This window comes from Raphanus sativus, chromosome 9 (assembly GCF_000801105.2).
Source record: "Raphanus sativus cultivar WK10039 chromosome 9, ASM80110v3, whole genome shotgun sequence".
Lineage (NCBI taxonomy): Eukaryota > Viridiplantae > Streptophyta > Magnoliopsida > Brassicales > Brassicaceae > Raphanus > Raphanus sativus.
Window position 1 is genome coordinate 656,306 of NC_079519.1, and position 25,057 is coordinate 681,362.

The following is a 25,057-nucleotide window of genomic DNA, read 5'->3' on the forward strand; positions in this document are numbered from 1 at the left end:
GTTTGTAACGATTCCTACATGTGCTTACAATCATCATGTGTAATGTTAAAACTCGTCAAGTTAATTTAGCTGTTACTTTGACTAGATAAACTTCACTGGACAAAGTGAAAATGCTCTTCTAATCATAAAAATACAGCTCAAACAAACACTAGACATGAAAGCCCGAACGAATAATGATATATCAAATACAACGTAATGCCCATAGATTATGATTTTTGTTTTGTTCACACAGCATAAAACGAACTTAAACACAAGCAGCATCAAACACAATATTAATTGTTACCACGGATCCAACCAAGGACATCACGGAAGCTCGTCTCTGGTTTCTGCAAGAGAAGACATGAATCTAGTTAACCTTTTCTGATGCTCCAATTCCAAATCTTTATCTCTCAAAGTTTTCAAAAGAAAAAGAAAGCATTACCGAACCATATCTTTCAGCCAAATCTATCTCGACCGTTCGACGGTGTTCAAACATCTGGATAATTGCTATGAAAGAAAAACAAAACAAAAAAAGCAATCACGATTTTTGTAATAAGGTTAAAATCTCAATAAAATGCAAAACAAGATAATCTCTCACCCCAACTCATGACAGCACAATATCCATAGGTCATAGATTTGCGAAACAAATGAATCTTTTCCTTAATCTGCCTGGTCACACGTCTTCGACTGCCTCCCTTCATCTCTGGGCAATTGGAAGAACAATCAGAGATACATGTCCGAGGACACAAGCTCGGGAATAAGAGATATTTACCACTGTTTCCAAGGTATGAAGCGAAATTACGGCGAGACCCAACATCTCTCCCTCCCCGACTCACCTGAGAGAGCACGGATCTAAGATTCGCCTGCATGATCGAAAATTAGGGTTTAGACTTTCCTTTCCTCGCCTCTGATTTGTGATCTTTGTCTCGACAACTATATCGGTCTTTTTTGCGTGGGCGACGTTCTCTTTTCAGCATATTAATAATATTATTATGTTAAGCCCAAGTTCTATGTACTCAGGCCGAAATGTCAAAATTATTTTAAAAAATCTAAAGGTGGACCGTTTGCTGAGGCCCATATAATAAAACTATGGCCCATATTTTGTTAAACGAGAACCCTATCGTGTCTGATTGCTATATATAGATGTACTTTCACCTTGGAATCTGAACCTCACAGAGTTGTGTCTGAGAGATGAAACTCTTCTAAAGTTAAATCTAACATTTCCCTTGTTTACGTCATAAACTTTTCTTTGTTATTTTGAATTCATAAACTTTTCTTTGTTGATAGATGTATAATAATTTTTTCTACATACACATATATGTTTTGTATAACAGAGTACTCTTTTTGTTTGATTATTTTCTTCAGATTTTTGCTAGGCTTTTTAGTTTCTGTTCTTCAATTCCTTCATATATATATATATCAGAAATCTCTTTGGTAGCTTTTTTTTTCCACATAATTTCTAGCATATGCAATTTCATTAATTCTCAGATCTAGATCTGATGAATTTGATCCGATTGTGCCTGAATTGTTTTTATTCATGGATCTCAATGGATATGATGTAGTTGATCCGATCTGAGTCTCCATATTTTAATTCCTTATGGATTCTAATCGATATGATGTATATAATCGGATTTTTATGTTTGAATTTTTTGTTCATGTTTCTCAAGGGTTATGATCTATCTAATCTTATAGATATTCTTGTTCTCATTTATTCATGGATCTCAATTGATATTATGTATTTGATCCTATCTGAGTTTCCAAATTTTATTTCCTTATGGATTCTAATTGTATAAGATACATATAATCAGATTTTGATGTTTCAATTTTTTGTTCATGTTTCTCAAATGTTATGGTCTATCTAATCTTATAGATATGAAGAATTTGGTTTTTCTTCTCATTTATTTCATTTACATATATATATATTTACATTTACATATATATATTTACATATATATATATATATATATATACACAATTGCTCATATGTTTTCGGGAGATTAAGGCCCAACCAGCCCAGAGCAAAGACAGCCCTTTGCAATGGAATCAGCTGGCCCATATTGGAGTCTGGGGATGAAGCTAAAACGACAGTAGAGAAAAGAAGAAGATAGAGAGGCGATATCAGAGAGTTGCGTAGAGCTCAGTCATCCTTGGGTTCTCGTTGATTGCTTTAACAAGCACCTGAGAGTGTGATCTGAGCTCAGTCATCGTAAAGTGGTTCACAAATGGTAATCGTAAAATCCTATTCTCCTTGCTCGTTTAATTCCTTTTTATAATAAACCCTTTTCATCCTGTTTTCGTTAACTCTTCAGGTATCAGTGACGCGAAATCCAAGAGTACCGAAGTCGCCGAATCCACCTATTCCGAAAAGTGGTTCACAAATAGCCGACTTTTTTGGCAAATATCTCTGTCCAGTTACTCTTTTGTCATCGGGTGGTTTGTATTATTATGGGGAATTTTCGAAGTTTTTATCAACTTTTTACCCAGACAAAACTATGAAGCACTACTTAAAAGATGTTCATCCTGGCTTCTACTCTGACATTGGCAGAAATGCCAGAGGTATCTATTCTAATCATTTGTCTTTTTTTGCTTATTTATTTTTAATACCCTGGTTGATCGTTCGATTACTCATTTGTGTTTGTGTGAATGTAGATCTTCTGTTTGAAGATTTTCCTGTCTGCAACAAAATCTCTCTGTCCAAGGACCTCTTCTCACTTAGGTTGATTCATCTAAATGATGTTCTTTCCGCTAGCTCAAATGACATCTGTGTGGGAGAAGGAGATGTTCAGTGGATTTTTAAGAGTGTGGCAAATAACCTCACAGTTCGCACAAACTCTACCGTGAGTTGTTTTGATTTTCTACTCTGTAAAATTTTTGATTTGATTTAGTGGTTATAATGATTTCGTTTTGGTTGTGTCAGTTTGCTTTCAAATCCATTGTTAACCAAGTCGCGTTTGGTCTTCTACCTGGTCTATCATTCGTTTCTGAGTTTGATACCGCAAACGCAAATTCCGGCAAGGTATAAAACTATCTCAATTTCACTTCTCGGTTTGTTTCTTATTACACATTGTAGGACTTGCTTGATTTTATTCAACTCTTTCTGTTTACAATCTTTACAGTCTGTTTATCTTGTTTTCTTTTGTCTGCAATCTCTGTATAAAGTATTGTAGATTTGGCTTGACTTTCTCAACTCTGTCTAGTTCTTCATCTGCATTCTTATATACAACATCTAAATTTCACCTTAAAGTTTGTTTAATTGTTTTTAACAGTTAGAGGTTCAACTCAACCAAGATTATGTTAGCTGTAAAGCTAGCATTGGTGGTTTATTTCATGACACCAATGTCGGTTTCTCATCTGTAATTGGTACAAAGAATTTTTCATTGGGAGTGGATCTGTTGTTCCAGACAAACAACCTAAACGTGACAAGGTTTGATGCTGCTTTTGCTTATACTACAGAAGAAAAGAGGACCACGTCTATTGCTTTGTAAGTTTTTTTTATTGCCATAAACTAAGGTTTTGATTGTCTTGGTTGTTTATGGTTTTTTCTTTTGTTTACATCCATTTTTTAGAAATGGAGTGGGTCAGGTGTTGGTCGGATCGTATCATCAAGTGGTCGATACCGACACATCAATTGCGGCACAAATGAGCTACCCTTTCCTCAACCGGCATCCTGTCCTTACAATCGGTGTTGAACATAGACTTGATTCACACCTCTGGTTAAAGGCTCGAGCTGACAGCACTGGGAAACTTAACACCATTATCCAGTGGCATTCTTTGAAGGTGTTAGGAGAGGTCAGACCTGCCCATATGCCTAGAATTGGATTGGGGATTGCTCTAAGCTTCTGAAAGGAACAACAAAGCAGCAAAAACAATTATGTCTAGTCTTTGTTTAGCATCTTGGTTTGACAATTTGTTTTATATTGAGACTGATTCCTCACTTTGTCTAATAATCTTTTAAGGTGGAAATTTTATTTTATTTGAATTTTATTGTTCCTTTCAGTTTCTTGGAAATTCCAAACTTGTTGGCGATGACAGGTTTTGACAACTGTTCTGTCACTCTATTAACAAAATCTATCCTCTAGGAAAGAGGGGGCTGACCACATTTCTTTTAGATTACTTTTAGAGATCAAACCTCTTTACATAACAACCATGACTGTGCCTTTATGACTCGAGCAGTAAATGTGTGGTTCTTTCAGATATCTACCGAAGGTTCATCGATGTAATCGAGAAACAACTGGAGTTTGCTTGTCTGTCCACCTCTGCCAAGCTGTTTTCTACTCACCAAGTAATGGTGTGGAACTAATAAAAGTTGTCTTTTCTGAGACAGATTACTGAGCGTTCCAATTATGCTTCTTTTGTTAATGAAGAAGACATGATGCAGGATGTCGAAGAAGAGTCTGCAGAGGCTCGTCTACTTATATCATACAGGAGATGTAGACTTGCTTGTTTGTTAATCCATTTGACTGGAAGAGATTTCTATGGCTGTTAATGTTGTCTACGTTCAGAAGTTATAAACTCCAACTAGATCAGGAAAACTCTCTGTGGCCTGCCCCAATATATATATTGACCAAGTAACTGCAGACGGCTCGTAAAACTAAGGCAGTTGGCTACTGATGAGTACACAGCCCAAACTTGCTATGTGGACAGATAAGGTTCAAACATCTCACACACTTTCTAAGTTGACAAAAAGGCTTTTAAGAAATTTTGTCTACTCTGGTTAACAAGGACAGCTAAAACTTACAAGCTCTCTTATTTGTTTGATGGCACAGTCGCATACTCAAAGATGGCAGAAGAAATCTGCGAATTGCTTCTGTCAGGCTGTCAGGTCTAACTGTGTATCCTGATCCAGAGTCTCAGCTAATAAGTTGTTACCCTTCAAAATTTGGTTACTGTTACCCTTGTGAACAAATAATGCTTCCGAGTTCGGACATAAATATATGAGAGTTATATATTCAAACTTTCTGATCCTATTCTCAAGCTTTGGTGTTGGCTCATGTTCTAATATCAGGCAACTGCGTTTCATCATTGTTTTTTTTTTTTTTTTTTGCAAATGATATAGAACTTAAATAGACACTGCCGAAAGTAAGGTATTAATCAATCTAATAAAGTTTAAGGAATATATTCTCCTTTAATTTCATAAAAAGGAAGTCCGTAGATTGATGCTTCTTCAATTTATTTCTTTTCTTGTTTCTGATTAATATTCACTGGAGACCGGATTTGATATTCAATTGTGTAAAATTTGTTATCCAAAAACTGGAAGTGTAAATAATGAGATTACAGAGAAAAAAAGGTTTGCATATTAACAAGATTACAAAGCACATTCGCAATTACATGGAAACAAAACAGAGAAGATGTTTTAACAAACAGAGCAAATCAAACGGTGGAAGATCCGAGAATCACTGGCGATGAAGGATGCATGGCACGAGGACGCCTTTTCCTGCTTCGACCACGAACTTGAACTGAAGGAGACGAAGATGATGACGAAGGAGTATCAATCATCGTAGAGCTCTCTCTGCTTGATCCTCCACTCGTCAGTTTCTTCTTCTCAGTTTCTGCTGCTTCACATGATTTCTCTTGATTGATTCGGTTATTACCGAGCTTGGTCGCGTTTATGGTCGCAGGAAGCACACAGTTGCACATGAATCCTAAGTACAATTTAAAAACAGAGCAATTTAACTTCAGAGCACAGAAAACAGAGTTTTCTTTTTTTTGCCTAAAAGATGGAAACTTTATGCCAAACACAAGTCATGTTTTAGCTTCTAAGCTGATCTTAACGATCAAAAAACGTATATATCAATAAACCCATATGCTGAACTTGGATCTCAAGCATAAAGATGTAACCTTTACTTAGTTCACATTTGAGTCTACATGTAACCAAACAAAGGCTAAGACTTTAAAAGGCTCACTGGCAGAACACAACTACTACTAACTTCTTTTTGACTCTCACAGTCTATAAAGTCATCAGTAAGAAGGAAACCAAAAATGTAAAAAAAGATTGAAGGGAGTGTTACCAGAGAGTTTACCGATTCTTGCAAGACGGTTAACCCAACTAGGAATTGGATTCCCGGTTAACTTAATACAAATCTCGTCGCAGAAATGGTTGCAGTTCTTGGTGATGAGGTTGTACGAGCTTCCTTTGTAAATCTCTGCAAGTTCCTCCATCGTAGCTCTCACTTCCAATGGCCCAAGATCCGTTTTACCAATCAAAATCGATTTCCTAAACGTAAACCCTTCGCATTGCTTCGGTTCCCCTTCGAAAATCCCCGTACTTGGATATTCATGTGCTCCAAATGCATACTCTATACCATGAACTGCTCAAACAAAAAAAAAAAATACAAGAAGTTTTCTTAATAAAACCGATAATTCGCAAGTCAAGTTCTTGAAAATTGAAATCCAACATTTTTGAATTTAACTTCAAATCCCAAGACAGTCCGATCTAAAATGATAATATATGTACTATTATTAAAAGCACTATATTTAGATCTAAAGATAAAAGTTTCAAAGAGATTCTGAAACTCAAGAACCAAAAAAAAAGACTAACCTTCAACACCAGAATGGTAAACGCCAAGACCAAACCAGTAAGCGTAGCCATTGATGGGAGTTAGATCGTATACATTCAGATATACCGGAACGTTACCTCTATCCACCACGCTTGAGTTTTTCCGGCACAGCATTTTCACTTCTTCCCTCTCTTTCTTTCTTTTCAAGGTTTCAACGCTCACCACTAAAGATTCAACGCCATTCCTCAATATTCTCTGACCGCCGGAGAGAAAAAGAGAGAGAGGAGAGAGAATATCGCCGGCGGCAGAGAGTATCACCGGACGGAAGGAAGTTCTTGAGGTGGAAGAAGACTGGTTCTATATATGAACTGTCTGAGTTGATGACGATTTATTTACCCCTTTCCACTTTAACGTAATTACACAAAATGCCAAGGACTCGTCTTTTGAGATTTCCAATGCTAATTATGTTTACACTTTCCGATTAAGAAGTTGAAGGAAGGAGAAGTAGTACTCTCCGTTTTGATATTACTGAATAAACAATGTCTAATCATATTTACTTCCATAAATAAAATACGTTTTTTTTACAAGAATCGTTTTATTTAAATGTTTTCCTAAAAAAGGTTGAATTAATATTTGGCGGTATGATGCTTTAATAATTTACAGTCTATTATGGGGTCCAATATAAAGCTTAAATATTCGTTATCTTTGGCTCAACTTTTGTCTCCAGACCACCCTTTTTTCCTTTCAATTTGACTTGAAATTGAGTAATCATTTTAAATTAAGTAGTGCGGCTAATTATGGTGCAAAAGTGTGTGATAGTACACAATAAACGAGTTTTGGGGGAGAAAATGATATTACTAATCATGAATTTATGTGTATTTTATTGAATAATGCCACCAAAAACACTAATAATCTGCCTTTTATTCTTTTGCCAATCAATTATCTGTTTAAAGCATTTGCTATTTTCTGAAGCAAACTATATTTTTAAATATAAAATCATATAGTAATGTGTTAGATGTTTTAAATACTATAAACTAAAGAGATGTATGAAAAGTTCAACTTTCTGTATCTTGAAAAAATGAAAATGTGTTGAGGCATGCCACTAATTTGTCTTGGTTAAACCCAAAAATAATACATTTCCCTAAGCATCATAATATAATTAATTAAAACTAATAATTAAAATATTAATCGAGGAAAAGAGGTCCACATCTTAGCTAACAAACAGTCACCAAAGCTGGAAAAAAAAGGCAAAGTGAAAGAGACACTATTGCAAAAATTATTGATAAAGATACTGTGTGTCATTACTTGCTAAGTTTTTCTAACTAAGCCTTTGGTTTTGATTAGAGATCCCAGATCACAACTTCATTAAGATGTAACCGGTTTATATTTAAAAAAAAAAAAAATCGCATCGGACCGGTTGGTATAAGTGATAAACCCGTAACGTGAGACCCGGTTCTATTCGGGTAACCCACAAAGCCTCGGATTTGTTTAGAGAAAAGCGCGAGTTGCAGAGTCGTCGTAGTGGAGCTGTAGTCGCCGGGAGAAATCAGGATGCTTCGCGGCAGAGGATCGTGGGTCGGATTGGCGACCCGGTTGAAACACTATAGGATCCGACGTCTCTGCAGTAAAGGAGAGAAGGGTGGGAAGAAGACGGAATCAAGTGTTGTTGATCAGCACAGCGAGACTGAATCGACGAGTGTTGTTGTTTCTCGCTACGATGAGACGTACAAGAAGCTCGATAAGCTCGATTTCGTGACAGCTGCGAAGATCTTGTTCACTGAACCACCCAAGAAGAATAAATTTGGGTACTTTCTTCTCTGCCTGAAATTTAGACAATGTGTAAAAGTTAGCTTCTTTAGGTTGGAACAAAGTGGAAAAAAAACACTTGAACATAGTTGAGTTCTGTAGCTATCTCTCTGAGTAAGTTGAGTTCTTGTTGCTGGTTAGTATGGGCTCTCTTCATATGGGTGTTACTTGTGTTGTTAGGCTTGACTGGCATATTGTGCAATTCATTATCGTCTGCTTGCCATCTCTAGGTATCTCTCAGTTCACCCCCTTCAGTATCTTTACCATTTGTTCTGCTCAGTGTTACTTGTTTTGAATTGAATGGCTATTGTTTTTTTCTTGTAACAGCTGTGTATCTGGTTGCTCAATATGCTCGCCGTAAAATGAAGATCATGGACGCTGTGAGTTTTCCTTTCTCTTGTTAATTACCAAAACTGATATCCTGAGAGAGAGTGTTTTAATGCTTTGCTTATATGTATATGTTCAGGAACTTGGGGAGAAGAAGAGGAAAGAAGAAGAAAAGAAAGAGAAAGAAGAGGCTGAAAAGAAGGCATTAGAAGAAGAAGCAGCAACCAAGTCTCAGGACGAGCTAACGGAGATGAAACAGAGACTGGGAAAAATCGAAGACACAATCAAAGAGATTGTTTTGGTAACAAAGAAACCTTCAGGGAATGCTCCAGCCAATACACAAGGGGATCAATCTACTAAACCCCCACCAAAACAAGAATCTAGACCGATCAATGTGGAACAGAAGCCAGGTGAGGATCAAACAAATGTGGATTCTCCTAGGCCTCATTGAGAGATTATTAGAAAGGAAACTTAGGTGGTAGATGAACAAGGATATACTCTTGTTGCTTTTGGTACTTATATGCATTATAGTCCATGCAATTCTCTTCTTTTTTTGTTTCATTTGCTTGCTCATTTAAGGATATCATTACATAAACAAAAGGATTAAGTTAACTTAAGTTATTAGAACAATGGTTTTAAGTATGTCACTTTGGTGTCCAAACATAGACATGTCCTCCAGCCGTGGATCCAGCAAGCACCCCAACATTAAGAGGATGACAATGGATTCTGCAAGGAATAGTTTTCATAAGAGGGTCATGCAGTTCCTTCACTGTTCTCTTCAGTTTCGTTGAGATCACATCTATTCTTTTTGAGAGACGATTGCCTACAAAGATGTATGAATCATCCCATCCCCATACCCCCCTGCAAAATCATAAACAGATGATGAGAGAGAGCAATGCCTACCTTTTCATTTTTCTCATAAAAAAATAGCAAGTGTGCCAATGGTCACAGGAATAGTGAAAGACGTGTAAGGTGTATTTATGCTGGAGCAATACCTCGAAGTGGAGTTCCACTGGTTGATAGTATTACAGTTATCGTGGTATATCATGGAAGTATCCTCAAAAGTGGCGCCACTTAGAATACCAATATAATTGTCAGCGCTACAAGGCAAGAGTTTCACAATCAAACACCAGTGAGGAAACGTAAAACAGCCACTAGCATTCCACATTTCACAAAATATATAACTATATACGACAGAAGCTACTTAACTAATCAGTTACAAGTTGACACAAGTATGTGCAACTTTTGCTAAGCAAAACAAACATCATCTTTATGTGACTCGTTATATAAACAAGTAAAATCCATTTTTGTAGAGTTCCAAAACGTAAATGTATTCAACAGACTGAGGAGGAAAAAAACAAAAAGATACCTGGTAGTTGCAAGTGAAAGGCCAGTGGGTGAGAAATACGCAGAATGCACATTCTTCGAATGAGTCAGAGTCCTTAATGTTTTCGGTTTTGTTGTTGGCCCCATGCTTCTCAAGTCCCAAAGGCGAGCAGTCCCATCTTTGGAACTTGTAGCCATGACATGAGGATTTTGCGGGTTGAAGTCTATAGTGTTTATCCTGTCTCCATGTAAGCCCCAATAGGAAAACGACTTTCCTGCTCGGAGGTCCCCTACATTGAACTTTCCATATCCCTTACTAAAGTACAAGCTTTGCTCATCATTTGGTCTCTGCGAGAGAGAACATATAGCATCATTGCTCGAATAAACAAGATCAAAAACCGACTTCTCAGCATCCATCAAACGTATAAGACCATCATCGCTGCTGCTAAACATCTGCACCAACGAAAAAGAGCCAAGGAATAAATAACAAAAGAGATCACACTTTCTCCAACCAAAGTTTAAAGACAAAACTCCTTTAAACTTACCTTTGAGAAAGAGTTTTGATGGAACACAAGAGATGAAATCGGGGCAGTGTGAGGTTGAAATAGATAGATGCCATCACTCTCCTCATCCTCAGAATCCAAATTCCAAAAACTAACATAGCCAAGTCTGTCACCTGCAGCAACGAGCTTAACATTGTCGCAAGGCATGAAGTTTAAAACCGAAATGGTCGCAGGTACAAGATGTGCAACGTTATGCGGTTCTAAACTCAAAGGTCCCCCCGTATCAAAACCACCCCCTTCAAACTCAATGCTGCTAGTCTCAGTCATAACACCACCAGACGCTTCCTCCTTGTTCAAATAATAATGATCATCACTCCTAGACTTACTAGCAAAACCCAACATAGTTTCAACGAAGTGCTTATGAGAGCCCTCTCCACCACCACCACGATAATAATAAGCAGCAGTATCAAAGGGCAGAGGAGCCAATAAACGATCCGATGATGATTTCTGGGGAAAACGATCCAATGGTGATTCCTGGGGTGGAGAAGAGGACTTATAATAGGGTAAGCCAACGGAATCTGGATTCAAACCTCTAGTCCGTAGAGACTTCCGCATACCAACAACAGCAACTGGCTTCCTTTGCTTCTCCTTCTTGTCTCGAGTGCGTTTGGTTGCGGCGGCAGTGAGAAGAGAAGCTTTGGCACGGATGTTGAGCGCCGCCATCATCTCATCGTTCCGTCTCATGTTCTCCAATCTTTTACGCTCCAACTCCGTCGTCATTTTGAAGCGTGTCAAAGTATGAGAAACAACAAAAGTGTCCGTCTCTTCCAACTTTAAAGAATGAGAATGAGAAACAGCAACATCCCTGATTGGTTGGAGATGGGCGGCAGAATCGGATTTTGAAAACTTATTTATTTTCAAAAATTATCATACATTTGGACGGTCCAGATTAATTTCTCCCAAACTCGAACGCGCTTTATATTAACTTCAAAAGTTATTACATATTCTACAGTAGTAACTCAGTTCCAAACAAATATAAGTAACATTTGTGGGTGGGTGGGTGGGTGCTACAGAACAACAACTCAAGCTTGATTGGAAAATGGTTTATTTTTTTTTAGAACAAGAGGAAGGTTCTTTAACTTGAAATTGTAACCAAACGGTGGCTGACGAGGCACGAAAATGGTTTATTTTGGTTTCCAAACATACACCTGTCCTCCAGCCGTGGATCCTACAAGCACCCCAACGTTGACAGGATGGCAATGGATTCTGCAAGGAATAGCAACCAAGTCTCAGGACGAGCTAATGGAGATGAAACAGAGACTGGGAAAAATGGAAGACACAATCAAAGAGATTGTTTTGGAAGCCAAGAAACCTATTCCATCCAAAACACAAGGAGATCAATCTACTAAACTCCCACCAATACAAGAATCTAAACCGAGCAATGTACATAAGCCAGGTGAGACAAACAAATGTGGATTCTCCTAGGCCTCATTGAGAGATTATTAGACAGGAAACTTAGGTGGTAGATGAACAAGGATATACTCTCGTTATGAGTGTTGTTTTGTTACTTTTGGAACTAATGCATTATAGTCGATGCAATTCTCATATTTTGCTTACTCACTTCAGGATGATCACATAAACGCAAGGATTAATATAACTTAAAGTTAGTAACTCTACAGTTAACCTGAGAGAAAAAAACTCAGTTCCAAACAAATAACATCTCGGTGCTGACATAACAAAACCACACAACAACTCATCATGCTGATTGTATGTTACTTTGGTGTCCAAACATAAACCTGTCCTCCAGCCGTGGATCCAGCAAGCACCCCAACATTAAGAGGATGACAATGGATTCTGCAAGGAATAATTTTCATAAGGCGGTCATGCAGTTCCTTCACTGTTCTCTTTAGTTTCGTTGAGATCACATCTATTCCTTTCAAAGGACGATTGCCCACAAAGATGTATGAATCATCCCATCCCCATACTGCCCTGCAAATCATAAAACAGATGATGAGAGCAATGCCTACTTTTTTTCATTTTCTCATAAAAGAATAGCAAGTGTGCCAATGGTCACAGGAATAGTGAAAGACGTGTACTGCAAAGCTTATTATACCGGAGCAATACCTGAAATTGGAGATCCACTTGTTGGTAGTATTACAATTATCGTGATATATCATGGAAGTATCTTCAAAATTGGCGCCACTTAGGATACCAATATGATTGTCAACGCTACAAGGAAAACAAGGCAAGAGTTTCACAATCAAAACACCAGAGAGGGAACGTAAAACACCCACTAGCATTCCACATTTCAGCTACTTAGCTAATCAGTTACACCCTCACACAAGTATATGCAACTTTTGCTAGCAAAACGTCAACATGTGTGGAGTAAATACTTTTAACGTTTCAACAAAACAGACAACATCATTATGTGAGTTCTTATAAACAAGTAAAATCCATGTTTGTAGTTCCAAAACGTAAATGTATTGAGCAGCAGACTCGAGGAGGAAAAAGCAACAAGATACCTGGTAGTTGCAAGTGAAAGGCCAGTGGGTGAGAAATACGCAGAATGTACAGTCTTAGAATGGGTCACAGTCCTTAATGTTTTTGGTTTTGTTGTAATCCAAATTCCAAAACCCAACATTTCCAAGCTTATCCCCAGCAGCAACGAGCTTAACATTCTCGCAAGGCATGAACTTGACAACCAAAATCCTCCTAGGAACAACACGTGCCACGTTATGCGGTTCTAAACTCAAAGGTCCCGTGTCAAAACCACCCTCCTCAAACTCAATGCTCTCAGTCATAACACCAGATGCTTCCTTTTTAGTAACCAAATTTCCTCCAGCATTCTTCTTCTTCTTCACATAATCATTAGATGATGAAACTGAGTCAGCCTTGTTAACACCAGCACTAGACAGGCGAGAAGATTTCCTCCTAGTGCTAGGAGAATCATCCTTAACCATAGAGTCACTCGCAAAAGTCAACATAGTCTCAACGAAGTGCTTATGAGAGCCCTCTCCACCATCATCTCCACGATTCCTCTCGAGTGCGTTTCGTTTCGTTTCGGCGGAGAGAAGTGAAGCTTTGGCTCGGACGTTGAGCGCCGCCATCATCTCATTGTTACGCCTTATGTTTTCCAATCTCTTCCGCTCCAACTCCGTCGCCATTGCAGCGTGAAACTCTGTTGAGGCAGCTAGAGAGAGAGAGAGAGTGAAAAAGTGACTTGGCACTAAAACTGAAAGAATGAGAAAGAAAGAAAGAAAGAAAGCGCCTCAAACTGTAAAGACCTAACAACAAACAACCCTGATTAGTTGAACAATTGGCGCGGGGGCGCGGCAGAATCGCATTTTGCTGCCAATAAAAAATTATTTTCTTATTTTTGTTTAAACTACGAAATTAAATTATATATTTGGACGGCCCACATTAATTTAAAAAGTTATTACATCTCTCTACAGTAACTTAAGTTCCAAATAAATAACATTTGGGTGCTGACAGAACAAAAACCACACAACAAGTCATCATTCATGCCGACTCGAAAATTGGTTACTTTGGTGTCCAAACATAGACCTGTCCTCCGGCCGTGGATCCTGCAATCACCCCAACATTAAGAGGGTGGCAATGGATTCTGCAAGGAATAGCTCTCATTAGAGGGTCATGCAGTTCCTTCACTGTTCTCTTTTGTTTCGTTGAGATCACATCTATTCCTTTTGAAGAACGATTGGCTACAAAGATGGATGAATCATCCCATCCCCACACTCCCCTGCAAATCATAAACAGATGATTAGAGCAACGCCTACTTTTCTTTTTCTCATAAAATGAGTGTACAACTCTGCTCATATGAAAAAAAGTGTATTGGAACTGAGAGGTTATTATGGTGTGGAGCATACCTGAAAGTAGAGATCCATCTGTTGGTGTTATTGTCGTGAGATATCATGGAAAGATCCTCAAAATTGGCGCCACTTAGTAAACCAATATAGTTGTCAACGCTACAAGGAAATCAAAGCAACAGTTTAATAAACGTTAGCATTCCACAGTTTACCGACGCAGAAAAGAACTATATACACACGAGGGAGCTACAATAGCAAATTAGTTTCGCGTATGTGCAACTTATATACCAACCAAAACGCAGAGAGATAATGAACCTTTGTGTTTTAAAACGAAACAAACATCATCTGATTTAGTAAATAAGATACCTAGTAGTTGCGAGTGAAAGGCCGGTAGGTGAGAAGTACGCAGAGTGCACAGCCCTAGAGTGATTCACAGTCTGTAACGTTTTCGGTGTTGTAGCTCCCATGCTTCTCAAGTCCCAAAGGCAAGCAGTCCCATCTGTGGAGCTTGTAGCCATGACATGAGGATTTTGCGGGTTGAAATCTATAGAGTTTATCCTGTGCTCATGTAAATCCCAGTTGGAACTTGACTTCCCTGCTCGGAGGTCCCATACATTCAGCATTCCATATCCTTCACCAAAGTACAAGCTTTGCTCATCATTAGGTCTCTGCGAGAGGGAAAATATAGCCTTATCGCAAGAATAAACCAGATCAAAAACCGACTTCTCAGCATCCATCAACCGGATGAGACCATCATAGCTGCTGCTAATAACCTGCATCAACAAGAAAGCGAGAGAATTACAAAATAGAGATTGCTTTCTCAAACCCAAAGTTTCAAGACAAGTGATACTTGTTACCTTTGAGAGAGAGTTTTGCTGAAAGACAAGAGATGAAACAGGGGAAGTGTGAGGATGGAACAGATAGATCCCATTATCATCATCTTCCTCATCCCTATCGCAATCCAAATTCCAAAAACCAACGTTGCCAAGCTTGTCCCCTGCAGCAACTAGCTTAACATTCTCGCAAGGCATGAACTTTACAACAAAAATCCTCCCAGGAACGACACGTGCTACGTTATTCGATTCTAAACTCAACGGTTCCCTATCAAACTCAGTCTTCCCAGACTTAACAACTTCTTTCTTCAAATAATCATTACCAGAACTCACCACAGGAGAATCATCATTCCCATCCTTATTAGACAGGCGAGGAGATCTCCTCCTAGTGCTGCTACAATCATCCTTAACATTAACCACCGTACTAGCAGTACCACACATACTCTCAACGAACTTGTGATAAGAGCCCTCTCCATCATAAGCCTTATCAAAGGGAAGAGGAGCCAATAGACGGGCCGATGATTTCTGCAGAGGCGCCGATGAGTTCAGGGGAGGGATGCGTTTGTGATAATCTGCGAACCAATTGGGTAAACCAACCGAATCTGGATCCAATCCTCTCGTGCGTAGAGACTTCCGCATTACAATCGGCGTTTCTGGCTTCTCCTTCTTCTTCTTGTACGATTTTGATTCGTCTCGAGGGCGTTTCGTTGCGGCCGTGAGGAGAGAAGCTTTGGCTCGGACGTTGAGCGCCGCCATCATCTCATCGTTACGCCTTATGTTCTCCAATCGCTTCCGCTCGTACTCCGTCGCCATTGCAGCGTGAAACTCTGTGAGTCAGAAAGAGAGAGAGAAAAAAGTGACTTGGCACTAAAACTGAAAGCCCTAGAAAAGCTTTCAACAATAACAAGAAGATCCCTGATTGGTCGGAGATGGGCGGGAGAATCGCATTTACCGCCAAAAAAAAATATTTTCTTAATTTTACGAAAATATCATTATTTGACGGTTCAGATTACTTTCTCCTAAACAAGAACGCACGATCTTGACCGTACGATTGAATCTCTACTTTGACTGTTATTAATCTCAATCGACGGTGTAGATTACATTCTCCGAAACTGTAACGCGCGATATTAGACGTACGATTGAATTCCTTAAAAACTGTTTAAACCCTAATCGTCGTCACTTGCTACTCTCATCCTCTGTCGATGGCGCGATTAGTCAGATGTCTGAGGAGAACCGTCTTCTCCAATTCGTCTCCTTCGATTGCGTACCGGAACCCCAAAATCGGTTTACCCACGAATCAAAATGGAAACTTTTTGATTAGCTCTGGGAGATGTCTAAGCTCGGCGGGGAGTTACGTCTCAGAAATGCAGAAATCAGCTTTCCAAGGAAACATCTGCCGTCTAATCCGTAATGAGATCGATTACGAACTCAATCACTCCCCTCCTCTTCAGGTAATAATGCCCAATAAAGCTTGATACTTTAAGCCTTCAATCTTAATTGGCAGAAAACTACATACTTTAAGTAGGTTGATACAGTGCCCTCTCTTGTTTTGGGGATTGATCAATTTAATTGGATTATGTATTGCAGTCTCCTAGCAGTTATGGTCCATTCACTGTGGAGGAAAGGCCTGGAGAGCAGTGGATTAGCTTGAAGAGGAAGTATGGGGAGAAAGAAGACATTAAAGTCGAGGCAACCATGTTTGATAGATCAGTTCCGTCCTCAAAATCCACCAGCACTGAACCTGACTTTATTCTTCACATCACTTTCCTTGTCAACATCTCTAAGGGCGTTCCTGGTGAATCCTTGGAGATCGTGTGTTCCGCTTGGCCTGATAACATTGAGATATCCAAGCTCTGCATTCGTAAAGGCACCAACAGCTCGCCGTCTTCCTACGCTGGACCAGAGTTTGAGTACGTTGACTTGATTCTTTTATTCAACTTTAAATGAATTTGAGATATTGGATTACTTTGCAAAAGATGGAAGTGATTCTGTTTTGTCTCTGGTTATTACAGGGAACTAGATGATGAGCTTCAAGATGCTCTTTATCAGTTTTTAGAGGAAAGAGGTATAAGCGACGAGCTTGCTGGTTTCTTGCATCGTTATATGAAGAATAAAAGTAAATTCGAGTACGTTAGATGGATGGAAAGCGTTAAATCTTATGTCGAGCAGAATTAGACATTATCTCTTTGGCTTTCCACTCCTTGGTTCCTCATAAATGCAGTGTGTATGCGAGTACATAACTCTCTTTGATTTGGATATGCTCCAAATAACAAGTTCAGTTGCCATTTTTTTTTATTTGTTGCTTGGGTTCTTAGTTTACAGGTTTGTGTAAAAACTACTCCCTGATGCATAATACAAGACCGTTTCAGAAATGCATGTTTACATGTTAGTGGAGTCGTGGTGTTTCTTGTTTGCATTGAAAGTGCTTTGAAGTTAAGCTTGTAGAATGATGACAGTTCGCGTAATTTAATTTTCCCCCTCAGGGAACTTACTAGCTAACACTTGCGTTTGACTTTGGTGACTTCCAAATCAATTCTTAGTGTTCCTTAACAGAGGAGCAACGCCATGGATGCGATCTTTATTTATTTGTATTCCCTAGTGTGGATTCACTGTAAAACACCAGAAGTTAAAGGGACAAGCCAGCTGAACGCATTCTACTAGAACAAAATTATTAGGAGATGTATGATGCCAATTACTATTCTCTTTGAAATTTGATTTGGCATCTTCTAATCTTTTGATTATGATAACTGTCATTGTCTAGAGAACTTTGGGTCTTTTTCCACCTAAACATGATTTTGGTATCTTCATACAAATCTTAATCGATGTGACGTATTATGATAGCCTGAGAGGGATTAGTAAGGTAATTATGGTGCCTAACAACATGATTTCCGCATCCTTAATATCATGATTTGTGGGTAATATTGATTGTTAATTGCAATGATTAGCATTATTATATGATTATTATCCCTTTAATGTAAACATCAACTTGATATATACCCCACCCAAAGCAGACTTCACAGAATCTTTGGGTTATAATTCAGCAAATCCAAGATACTAATCAATTTTCATAATACTAGATCCCTCTCGCCCACATGGTCACTTATCATTACAAAAGATTCAAGTGAAAATGTCAAAGTAACAAGTGTTAAAGTATTATATGCATTACTGCAGATATTTGTCTTAAGAGGTGTAATAGATTAGATTAAATTATTGGTTAAATGGTGATAAAATTGTGAAATAATAATAGTGATGTGACTAGATTAGATTAGAAAGTACAATGGAAATTTAGCTTTAATAGTCACATGGCGGTGAAAACAACAATCTCTGACGAACAACTCTTCGCTTGTGGATTAATGTCTGTTTCTTTTAACTACATGTAGGACCTATCTTCGATAATCACAGTGCATCCACTCTATTACAAAAACGCAAATAATCCACTATATATACTATAGTTTATTTTATACATTATATATACTAATTCATATTGCAGTATATCAGTTGATTGACTGAAGTCAGTTCACGCCTAATAAATCGGTGACAATGTAGTGGGCAATAATGCGTATAACGTAGGACATGTATTGTTTCTTTCGGTGACTATAAACTCCACAGTGTATTTTAATTTTATCATTTTAGATACACACATCTATTATGTAGGGTTACTTTCACTTGAACTTAATAGATAACATATTCTTCACACTGAATATGATTATACTATACATGTGATACACACCCATTTCCTTACTATGATAATTACACCAGTCGAAAATATATGTCGAACCCTATCTCCGTAATCCAATTTAATACAAGTTTTGAGGATTGTACTACATAATAGACTTAAAATAGACCTCAAATATTGAACTACACAACAATATATCAAGTAAAAAAGGTACAGCTTAAATGATGAAATACTAACACATCCTGCAGTCAATCATTATATCAAACAATGTAATAATCAAAAGATAGTAAAAAAAACGACCGAAAAGTTATAATAAAAACTAAAAGGAAGATGACAATTAATAAATCATAGCTTAAGAGTCAAGTCAATCTTCTTAAACTGATTATGATCTTCTTGCTTGCTCTTGAAATATTCAATGTTACTGTTGGCGACTTCAATGTGAAATTTCTCCGCCATCACCTTTCCCATGGCCGGTTTCTGGTGAACGCTCTGTGTGAAAACATGGCTTAAACTCGCTGCTTGCCTTCCTAAAAAGGGACTATGGATCGTTGAATGAGCATGAATCCCTAGCGTTGATCTGTGACTCGCCGAGCCATGTAACGGTAATGATGCCATGCTCGCGAATCTTCTGACTGAACCGTGGCCAAACGCTGACGCTGAAGAAGGAGAGGATGAGGAGGAGGAGAGACTCATCTTGTAGTAGTGTCCGCGTTTGGCTAAGGTACGTTCGCGTTTATGAGCGTTCTGGTGGCCGCCTAGTGCTTGTGAGCTATAGAACTTTCTTTGACAATAATTGCACGAGAACGTTCTCGGGTCTTCCAAATGTTCTTGACGGTTAGGATGATGATGAGAAGTCGATGATGAGCTGGTTCTGAAAGAATCAATGAGATTGAGTTCTGATGAAGTTGTACCACGTGGCAAAAGGGTCAAACCTAACTCAAGATCTTGATGACACCGTTTCTTGATTTTTAACATTTCTTGATCTCCTTTGATGGAAGGATCCATGTATACTTTGTGTATGTAGCCTATAGAGAATATATTATAAAGAGAAGGAAAATAAAAGTTTGATATACTAAGTGATGTGGTCGTGGGAAGTGAAGTGTGAGTTCTATTTATGGAACTGGAGGGACATGTGACCTTTTGAAAAAAGTGAATGGTGTTTACAGAAAAGAGGACAACTTTGATGTGTGCAATCTGACCTAGAGCTACAGAACCACACATGTAACCGTATAGTAGTAGACACTAGAAAAAATTAATGTTGTAATAATTCGAATTATTGATATATTTGGGAACATGAATAATGAGTGTTCATGATTTCATGTTATATCTATTGTAATAAGTGCCATAAGTAGCTCTATCTTAATCAAATGAGTTTGTCTTCGTTGCCAGTTGCCATCTTGTTTCTCTCTTTTTTTCTTTGTAATTTTCATGTGTTTTTTTTTGTTACAAACGTTTCTTTTTAGAATCATAAACATATACAGTATGTAAGTAGGTAGTTCCATTCATCTAGGGTTTTTAGGTGAGACGTTTGATTCAAAAACCCAAATGAAGAAGCTGTCTTTATTTGTTTAAGTGTTAGGTAAGTTAGCACTTTGGACAGGGATTATGAAGCCAATCAGATCTCCCCGACAATCACTTTCGTCTCAATTTTTTAACCCATTCTCCCATTTTCGGTCGAATGTCCAAAACCGAAAAACACACCCACACACACATCAATATCACATAAAAATGTCACCTAATCATTGTTTATATCGTTCATTCGTTCTCGTTAACTTACAAAACCATCCACCAATATGAATGTAACAAAAGGAACAAATGAGATTCGATTCACAGATGTTGGAGAATGTCTTTAATCGAGCTTCTCTTAGTTCTATATTGTAAATGCCCTTTAATCTAGCTACCGGATGAAATGACTTTTTTTTTAACTCAGATGAAATGAATTTAGAACTGCTTTCTTCCAGTAACTAAACTTTCAAGATTTTTGTCTTTCGAAATTTCAAGTTCATCAACACTGCTTCTTACAGTGCGAAGATGTTGGTAACCATCTCGAGAATACTAGAAATAAATAAAAAATGGATAAAAATAAAATTATGGAAACAATGAGAAATGTTTATTCCGTATCAAATTTAGTGATTAATAAGTTTATATTTAATTCTCTACAAGAAAAAGAACGAAATAAAATGAAAAGAACTAACTATTACTCCCTCTGTCCCACTTTATGTGATGTTTTAGGTTATTGCACATATGTGATGTTTTAGGTTATTGCACATAGATTAATAAAACACATATTTTTATGTAGTTTATCTTGGTAACATAAAAATACATTAAATAAAACTAGTTTAACTAATAATAAAAAATACAGTATTTTATAACTGGTCATAAAATTCAAATCATATTAAATTCTACCTAGATTAGTGAGAACATCACTTAAAATGGAACAAAAGAAAAATCATAAAACACCACTTAAAGTAGGACGGAGGGAGTATTTATAATTTGTAAAATTTATTAAGAATATTAATAAAGGTATTGTTTCTCTTCATTCTTTCGTCACCATTGATAGCCATGTTTTTGTCCTTTTTACCATGAAACCAATCATTCTAGGTTAAGCAAATTATGATTAATTATGATATGTAACACCTTAACCTTTTTTTTGACCTTTTTGTTTCTACCATACTTACATTTATATGATTTTCTTAGCACAAAAAAAGAAGATTAAAACATTGAGGGTTTTATATACATACATAGATTTATATACTAGCGTTACAGACAATCTCAGTTGATAATATAATATACATTTGAAATCTTAAAGCTTTGTTCTGCATTAATTAAGATTACGAGTTCATTGTTAGTAATTCCGATCTTTAGACGTAGTAAGACAATCAAGTTACGAACTGGTCATATACCAGTTCAATTTAGAGATAGTGCATCGAAATGTGATCTGATCTTATCAGCAACATATGATTCCCCAACATCTATTACTTATTTCTTTTATAAATGAAAAAAACATTCATCTGCTGGAAAATAGAAACCATCCAGCTTTAGTTACAAAAGTACATCTTTTGTTTCATCATAGTGACTTGTGAGGTGATGTATTTTGTTTTTATGTTTGCTTTGTCTAATCAATTTAGACAGTATATCTCCTCCTAGATTACCTTGTCGGTCCAACCTCCACACCCAAAGTTATATGGACCACCCTCTCATTCTTTATTAGCCCCAAGAAAAAAGCAAAAAGGAAAAGAAAGAAGAAGAAGAACATCCATGAATAATAGAAGCGTAGTATGTCTATAACTGCATACCTAGTCATCAAAAAGCCCCTCTAATTGATTTGATTAACAACTTGGCTGTATACATTGTTTTCCTTCTTCAGATGATTGACCTTTTTAACATTTATAAGCCCATCATCCCTTTCTTGTTCCTATATCACGAAACAATGGGCTACTCTCTCATTCAAAGGCAATGAGACCAATAAGCTGCTTTTAATATGAAGTGCTTTTATTTTGTTTAGGTTATTTTTGTCATCTTATTATTGTTAAAAGCCCAACAGTACAGTAATTACATACAACACGAGGTTCACACCAGGCCCAGTGAAAAGAAAATGAAACCCAAAAGGAAGAGCAGAAGACACGAGGCAGAAGGAGCAAACCGCACCCCTTCCTCCGCCGGTCAAGAAATCAACTCTAGGAGTTCGAAACCATCGGCCAAGCTTCAATCGATAGTTTTGCGACCAACTTTTGTTATATGTCTGAGACTAAGAACCAAACACTTGACAGAAAACGATATTGCAATATTTGATTTATAAAGAAAAAGCATTCGCAATACTTTTGGATTTCAGAACTTATATACTATAATGATATAATATCTCTGACTTCAGGGATTATATTATACACATAGTGACGCAAACAGAGAGACATGGCAGATGGGGTTTGAAGATTTATCTCCTGAAGCTCCTCTTCTCTTTGGGTGCTTCGTCTTCCTCTGGCAGCTTCACGATCGTGTATGTTCCTGCTCCGATCAACGCTCCAAGAATTGGTGCAGTAAGGTAAACCCAAATGGCTCTGTAATTGTTAGCTGCAATGGCTGGACCTAGTGTTCTTACTGGATTCATCGAAGCTGAAGTTGCCGGTCTGGTTGATCATAATCAACAAAACACAACCATATAATATATAAGTAATTAACAAAGAAGGCAAATCTTGATTTAGATCAATCTAGTGAGTGATTTTACCCAGCTATGAGTATGTTAAGCATGACCGTTGCTCCAACCGCTATTCCCGCCAACTCTCCAACCTGTGATTTTGTATTTCATTTTCAGACATGTGTTTCAATTGTTTTGTTCTTTTTAAAATTTAGTGTTAAAGTGTAAGATTTACCGCTCTAGTGTCGGTAGCGACGGCAGTGACAACAAACATAAGGTTGAAGCTGATTATGAACTCCAAAGCGAAAGCTTGGCTGAGACCCACCGTTGGCACCGTCACGCCACCGCTCATCGTCGGTTCAAACACTGCTTTCAGTGCAAACGCCGCACACAACGAGGCTATCACCTGCGCTCCTATATACACCGGCACCTAATTTTGTTTTGCACATTGAATTACTTAGACACTAACAGAGAACATTCCAGAGAAGAAGAAAAAACAAAACAAAAACTAAACGCTTTGAATTTATCAAATTTTATAGTATATGTCGAAGTTGCGTGTGCATGTGTATGTTCACGTGTTTGTCAGTAACATCCAAAAATGTATAAAAGAAATTTAATTAGTGTAACTGAAGTTTTTTCAGTAACATCCAAAATTGTATAAAAGAAATTTAACTAAAGTAACTGAAGTTTTGTCAGTGACATCCAAAATGTAGTAAAGAAAAGAAAAATGAAAGTAACTTACGTGTTTCCATGGGAAGTGTTTCAGAGCAGCAAATGCAATGGTAACAGCCGGGTTGAGATGTGCCCCAGAGATGTGACCGGTAGATAATATAACGATCATAACGGCTAGACCGGCAGAGGCTGCGCAGCCAATAAGCGTCACCGCTCCATCTGTCTTCTGATTCACAATCGCCGTAGCTGTGCCGGCAAATATCAGTATCAATGTTCCCACAAACTCTGCTCCCAACTGTATACATAGTTACATACTTATATATTAATTGGTCAAAATGAAAAGCATCTTTATTGTAAAGAAGTTAAATGTGTGAGCATATATATATGTACGTACCTTACGGTAGAGGGAGACGTTAGGAGGAGGTAGAGCGCAAGAGACTGGAGGGAGTCTTCCTTCTTCAAGAGCCCACTCATTATCAACACTGAAACATTTGCAGCTTTTTAGAATTGACTTTGGTGTGTATTTACCACTATGCCCATTCCTCTTCCCGCCGAAACCTCCAAAGAGCGGTGCTCCTGGAGTCCCCGGTGTTGTCGCCGGCGTTGAGGGCATTGATGGTATTTCCTCGTGGTCCATCTTGGAGAGATGATTTTTGAGGATATATCTATATGTTTTTGTGATTGTGGTGTTTGTGTAGTAGATAGATGAAGAGAATGTATAGGGTATTTATAGGAGAGGATATAATATATGAGAATTGACTTATGAGTGAAGGGATCCAAAAGAGATTATTTAATTTTTTTGGTTTGGAGTGAGTGAGTGGGTTGGTAATCCCTCAATTTAAACTCATGTTTCGTAGAAGAGTGTCTCTGCATAACATGAAATTTTGCTATCTTTATGAGAATGGGTCGTGTATATCAAGTTTTTTTATATGTCTACGTACATGATACATGTAGCGTAGTGTCTTAAAGAAGCTTTAAGCATGAATGAATCATTGTGTATCGCTTTCTCTTTGAATGCATTATTTGCTTAACATTGTTATTCACCATGAGAATCGAATACTTGGGTGTTTGTGTGTGGCTGTGAGTTGTTTAGCAAAGAGAATGATTATAAAAGCGATCGTTCCTGACCTGTCACAGTCGACTAATCTTTTTCTTTTGTTTTATTTTTTAATTAGTATGTGATACATGCAAAAAAAAAAACACCAGCGTATGAAGTCTTTGTAGATTAATTGACAATTTTCTCCAATTTTTTTTTTTTGCTTAAAAATTCGTTTCTTTTATCACTCGTTCATTGCTAATCGAAAAAAAAAATTAAAATAATAAAATGACAGAAGAAGGTATCTTAGAACAATTTTATTGGTCATCTCGAGTGGAAGTCTTGGATCAAAAATATTTATATTTGAACATGATTGAATTGTTGGATTATGTTTTAATACTTTTCGAAACATTAAACCAATTAGCAACAAACAATAGAGGGTTCTA

At 37.5% G+C, this 25,057-nt stretch overlaps 10 protein-coding genes across 12 annotated transcripts; 3 read left to right on the forward strand and 7 right to left on the reverse strand.

Annotated features, from left to right (window-relative positions):
* Positions 1-96: 96 nt before the first annotated feature.
* On the reverse strand, positions 97-939 carry LOC108825659 (uncharacterized). 2 transcript variants are annotated; one of them, XM_018598988.2, is made up of 4 exons: positions 752-939; positions 578-682; positions 427-486; positions 97-326 (listed from the first exon to the last, which is right to left on the reverse strand). In XM_018598988.2, the coding sequence occupies exons 1-4, from the start codon at positions 846-848 to the stop codon at positions 304-306; spliced, it is 285 nt and encodes a 94-aa protein (XP_018454490.1). In that variant the 5' UTR covers positions 849-939; the 3' UTR covers positions 97-303. The 2 variants fall into 2 exon arrangements, with proteins under 2 accessions (XP_018454490.1, XP_018454489.1); XM_018598987.2 differs by having other exon boundaries at positions 422-486; positions 752-938.
* A 209-nt stretch (positions 940-1,148) lies between these two features.
* Positions 1,149-3,963, forward strand: LOC108828579 (mitochondrial outer membrane protein porin 1). Its single transcript, XM_018602316.2, has 6 exons — positions 1,149-2,204; positions 2,289-2,535; positions 2,629-2,816; positions 2,897-2,995; positions 3,246-3,460; positions 3,546-3,963. The coding sequence occupies exons 1-6, from the start codon at positions 2,202-2,204 to the stop codon at positions 3,820-3,822; spliced, it is 1,029 nt and encodes a 342-aa protein (XP_018457818.1). The 5' UTR covers positions 1,149-2,201; the 3' UTR covers positions 3,823-3,963.
* A 1,267-nt stretch (positions 3,964-5,230) lies between these two features.
* Positions 5,231-6,964, reverse strand: LOC108823883 (deSI-like protein At4g17486). 2 transcript variants are annotated; one of them, XM_018597178.2, is made up of 3 exons: positions 6,518-6,964; positions 5,988-6,287; positions 5,231-5,621 (listed from the first exon to the last, which is right to left on the reverse strand). In XM_018597178.2, the coding sequence occupies exons 1-3, from the start codon at positions 6,648-6,650 to the stop codon at positions 5,350-5,352; spliced, it is 705 nt and encodes a 234-aa protein (XP_018452680.1). In that variant the 5' UTR covers positions 6,651-6,964; the 3' UTR covers positions 5,231-5,349. The 2 variants fall into 2 exon arrangements, with proteins under 2 accessions (XP_018452680.1, XP_018452681.1); XM_018597179.2 differs by having other exon boundaries at positions 6,000-6,287; positions 6,518-6,960.
* An 895-nt stretch (positions 6,965-7,859) lies between these two features.
* Positions 7,860-9,251, forward strand: LOC108824406 (protein MNN4). Its single transcript, XM_018597825.2, has 4 exons — positions 7,860-8,281; positions 8,463-8,512; positions 8,610-8,662; positions 8,749-9,251. The coding sequence occupies exons 1-4, from the start codon at positions 8,028-8,030 to the stop codon at positions 9,058-9,060; spliced, it is 669 nt and encodes a 222-aa protein (XP_018453327.1). The 5' UTR covers positions 7,860-8,027; the 3' UTR covers positions 9,061-9,251.
* LOC108824461 (uncharacterized) lies at positions 9,247-11,219 on the reverse strand. Its single transcript, XM_018597894.2, has 4 exons — positions 10,481-11,219; positions 9,979-10,388; positions 9,605-9,709; positions 9,247-9,470 (listed from the first exon to the last, which is right to left on the reverse strand). The coding sequence occupies exons 1-4, from the start codon at positions 11,216-11,218 to the stop codon at positions 9,254-9,256; spliced, it is 1,470 nt and encodes a 489-aa protein (XP_018453396.1). The 5' UTR covers position 11,219; the 3' UTR covers positions 9,247-9,253.
* Positions 11,220-12,095: 876 nt separating this feature from the next.
* Positions 12,096-13,743, reverse strand: LOC108823894 (DNA damage-binding protein CMR1-like). Its single transcript, XM_018597202.2, is given in 4 exon segments — positions 12,096-12,427; positions 12,563-12,667; positions 12,961-13,049; positions 13,051-13,743. Coding segments are annotated over 4 exon segments (963 nt in total). The 5' UTR covers positions 13,603-13,743; the 3' UTR covers positions 12,096-12,210.
* A 57-nt stretch (positions 13,744-13,800) lies between these two features.
* LOC108823893 (uncharacterized) lies at positions 13,801-15,961 on the reverse strand. Its single transcript, XM_018597200.2, has 4 exons — positions 15,120-15,961; positions 14,629-15,035; positions 14,323-14,421; positions 13,801-14,195 (listed from the first exon to the last, which is right to left on the reverse strand). The coding sequence occupies exons 1-4, from the start codon at positions 15,906-15,908 to the stop codon at positions 13,979-13,981; spliced, it is 1,512 nt and encodes a 503-aa protein (XP_018452702.1). The 5' UTR covers positions 15,909-15,961; the 3' UTR covers positions 13,801-13,978.
* Positions 15,962-16,254: 293 nt separating this feature from the next.
* Positions 16,255-17,467, forward strand: LOC108824200 (uncharacterized protein At2g39795, mitochondrial). The gene is made up of 3 exons (XM_018597573.2): positions 16,255-16,546; positions 16,683-17,005; positions 17,108-17,467. Exons 1-3 carry the CDS (start codon positions 16,298-16,300, stop codon positions 17,268-17,270), a joined length of 735 nt encoding a protein of 244 aa, XP_018453075.2. The 5' UTR covers positions 16,255-16,297; the 3' UTR covers positions 17,271-17,467.
* A 1,596-nt stretch (positions 17,468-19,063) lies between these two features.
* Positions 19,064-19,938, reverse strand: LOC108826338 (zinc finger protein 1-like). Its single transcript, XM_018599729.2, has one exon. It carries the CDS (start codon positions 19,774-19,776, stop codon positions 19,117-19,119), a length of 660 nt encoding a protein of 219 aa, XP_018455231.1. The 5' UTR covers positions 19,777-19,938; the 3' UTR covers positions 19,064-19,116.
* A 2,596-nt stretch (positions 19,939-22,534) lies between these two features.
* Positions 22,535-24,377, reverse strand: LOC108823857 (aquaporin NIP6-1). The gene is made up of 5 exons (XM_018597149.2): positions 23,970-24,377; positions 23,646-23,870; positions 23,139-23,333; positions 22,994-23,055; positions 22,535-22,895 (listed from the first exon to the last, which is right to left on the reverse strand). The coding sequence occupies exons 1-5, from the start codon at positions 24,210-24,212 to the stop codon at positions 22,703-22,705; spliced, it is 918 nt and encodes a 305-aa protein (XP_018452651.1). The 5' UTR covers positions 24,213-24,377; the 3' UTR covers positions 22,535-22,702.
* Positions 24,378-25,057: the final 680 nt, after the last annotated feature.

Excerpts from the sequence above, each read along its gene's own strand:
- LOC108826338 (XM_018599729.2), bottom strand. The coding sequence starts at position 19,776 with ATGGATCCTTCCATCAAAGGAGATCAAGAAATGTTAAAAATCAAGAAA.
- LOC108823883 (XM_018597178.2), bottom strand. The coding sequence starts at position 6,650 with ATGCTGTGCCGGAAAAACTCAAGCGTGGTGGATAGAGGTAACGTTCCG. Across the intron at positions 6,288-6,517 it reads TTACCATTCTGGTGTTGAAG|TTCATGGTATAGAGTATGCA; the intron begins GTTAGTCTTTTT and ends TTGTTTGAGCAG. Across the intron at positions 5,622-5,987 it reads AAGAATCGGTAAACTCTCTG|GATTCATGTGCAACTGTGTG; the intron begins GTAACACTCCCT and ends AATTGTACTTAG.
- LOC108824461 (XM_018597894.2), bottom strand. The coding sequence starts at position 11,218 with ATGACGACGGAGTTGGAGCGTAAAAGATTGGAGAACATGAGACGGAAC. Across the intron at positions 9,710-9,978 it reads CTTTCACTTGCAACTACCAG|CGCTGACAATTATATTGGTA; the intron begins GTATCTTTTTGT and ends CTTGCCTTGTAG. Across the intron at positions 9,471-9,604 it reads CAGTGGAACTCCACTTCGAG|GGGGGTATGGGGATGGGATG; the intron begins GTATTGCTCCAG and ends ATGATTTTGCAG.
- LOC108824406 (XM_018597825.2), top strand. The coding sequence starts at position 8,028 with ATGCTTCGCGGCAGAGGATCGTGGGTCGGATTGGCGACCCGGTTGAAA. Across the intron at positions 8,513-8,609 it reads CGTCTGCTTGCCATCTCTAG|CTGTGTATCTGGTTGCTCAA; the intron begins GTATCTCTCAGT and ends TTCTTGTAACAG. Across the intron at positions 8,663-8,748 it reads AAATGAAGATCATGGACGCT|GAACTTGGGGAGAAGAAGAG; the intron begins GTGAGTTTTCCT and ends GTATATGTTCAG.
- LOC108823893 (XM_018597200.2), bottom strand. The coding sequence starts at position 15,908 with ATGGCGACGGAGTACGAGCGGAAGCGATTGGAGAACATAAGGCGTAAC. Across the intron at positions 15,036-15,119 it reads AGCAAAACTCTCTCTCAAAG|GTTATTAGCAGCAGCTATGA; the intron begins GTAACAAGTATC and ends TTGTTGATGCAG. Across the intron at positions 14,422-14,628 it reads CTTTCACTCGCAACTACTAG|CGTTGACAACTATATTGGTT; the intron begins GTATCTTATTTA and ends ATTTCCTTGTAG.
- LOC108824200 (XM_018597573.2), top strand. The coding sequence starts at position 16,298 with ATGGCGCGATTAGTCAGATGTCTGAGGAGAACCGTCTTCTCCAATTCG. Across the intron at positions 16,547-16,682 it reads ATCACTCCCCTCCTCTTCAG|TCTCCTAGCAGTTATGGTCC; the intron begins GTAATAATGCCC and ends TATGTATTGCAG. Across the intron at positions 17,006-17,107 it reads TACGCTGGACCAGAGTTTGA|GGAACTAGATGATGAGCTTC; the intron begins GTACGTTGACTT and ends TGGTTATTACAG.
- LOC108825659 (XM_018598987.2), bottom strand. The coding sequence starts at position 848 with ATGCAGGCGAATCTTAGATCCGTGCTCTCTCAGGTGAGTCGGGGAGGG. Across the intron at positions 487-577 it reads TTGTGCTGTCATGAGTTGGG|CAATTATCCAGATGTTTGAA; the intron begins GTGAGAGATTAT and ends TTTCTTTCATAG. Across the intron at positions 327-421 it reads TGGCTGAAAGATATGGTTCG|AAACCAGAGACGAGCTTCCG; the intron begins GTAATGCTTTCT and ends CTTCTCTTGCAG.
- LOC108828579 (XM_018602316.2), top strand. Across the intron at positions 2,536-2,628 it reads CATTGGCAGAAATGCCAGAG|ATCTTCTGTTTGAAGATTTT; the intron begins GTATCTATTCTA and ends GTGTGAATGTAG. Across the intron at positions 2,996-3,245 it reads CAAACGCAAATTCCGGCAAG|TTAGAGGTTCAACTCAACCA; the intron begins GTATAAAACTAT and ends TGTTTTTAACAG.
- LOC108823857 (XM_018597149.2), bottom strand. The coding sequence starts at position 24,212 with ATGGACCACGAGGAAATACCATCAATGCCCTCAACGCCGGCGACAACA. Across the intron at positions 23,334-23,645 it reads AACACTTCCCATGGAAACAC|GTGCCGGTGTATATAGGAGC; the intron begins GTAAGTTACTTT and ends AAACAAAATTAG. Across the intron at positions 22,896-22,993 it reads CTTAACATACTCATAGCTGG|ACCGGCAACTTCAGCTTCGA; the intron begins GTAAAATCACTC and ends ATGATCAACCAG.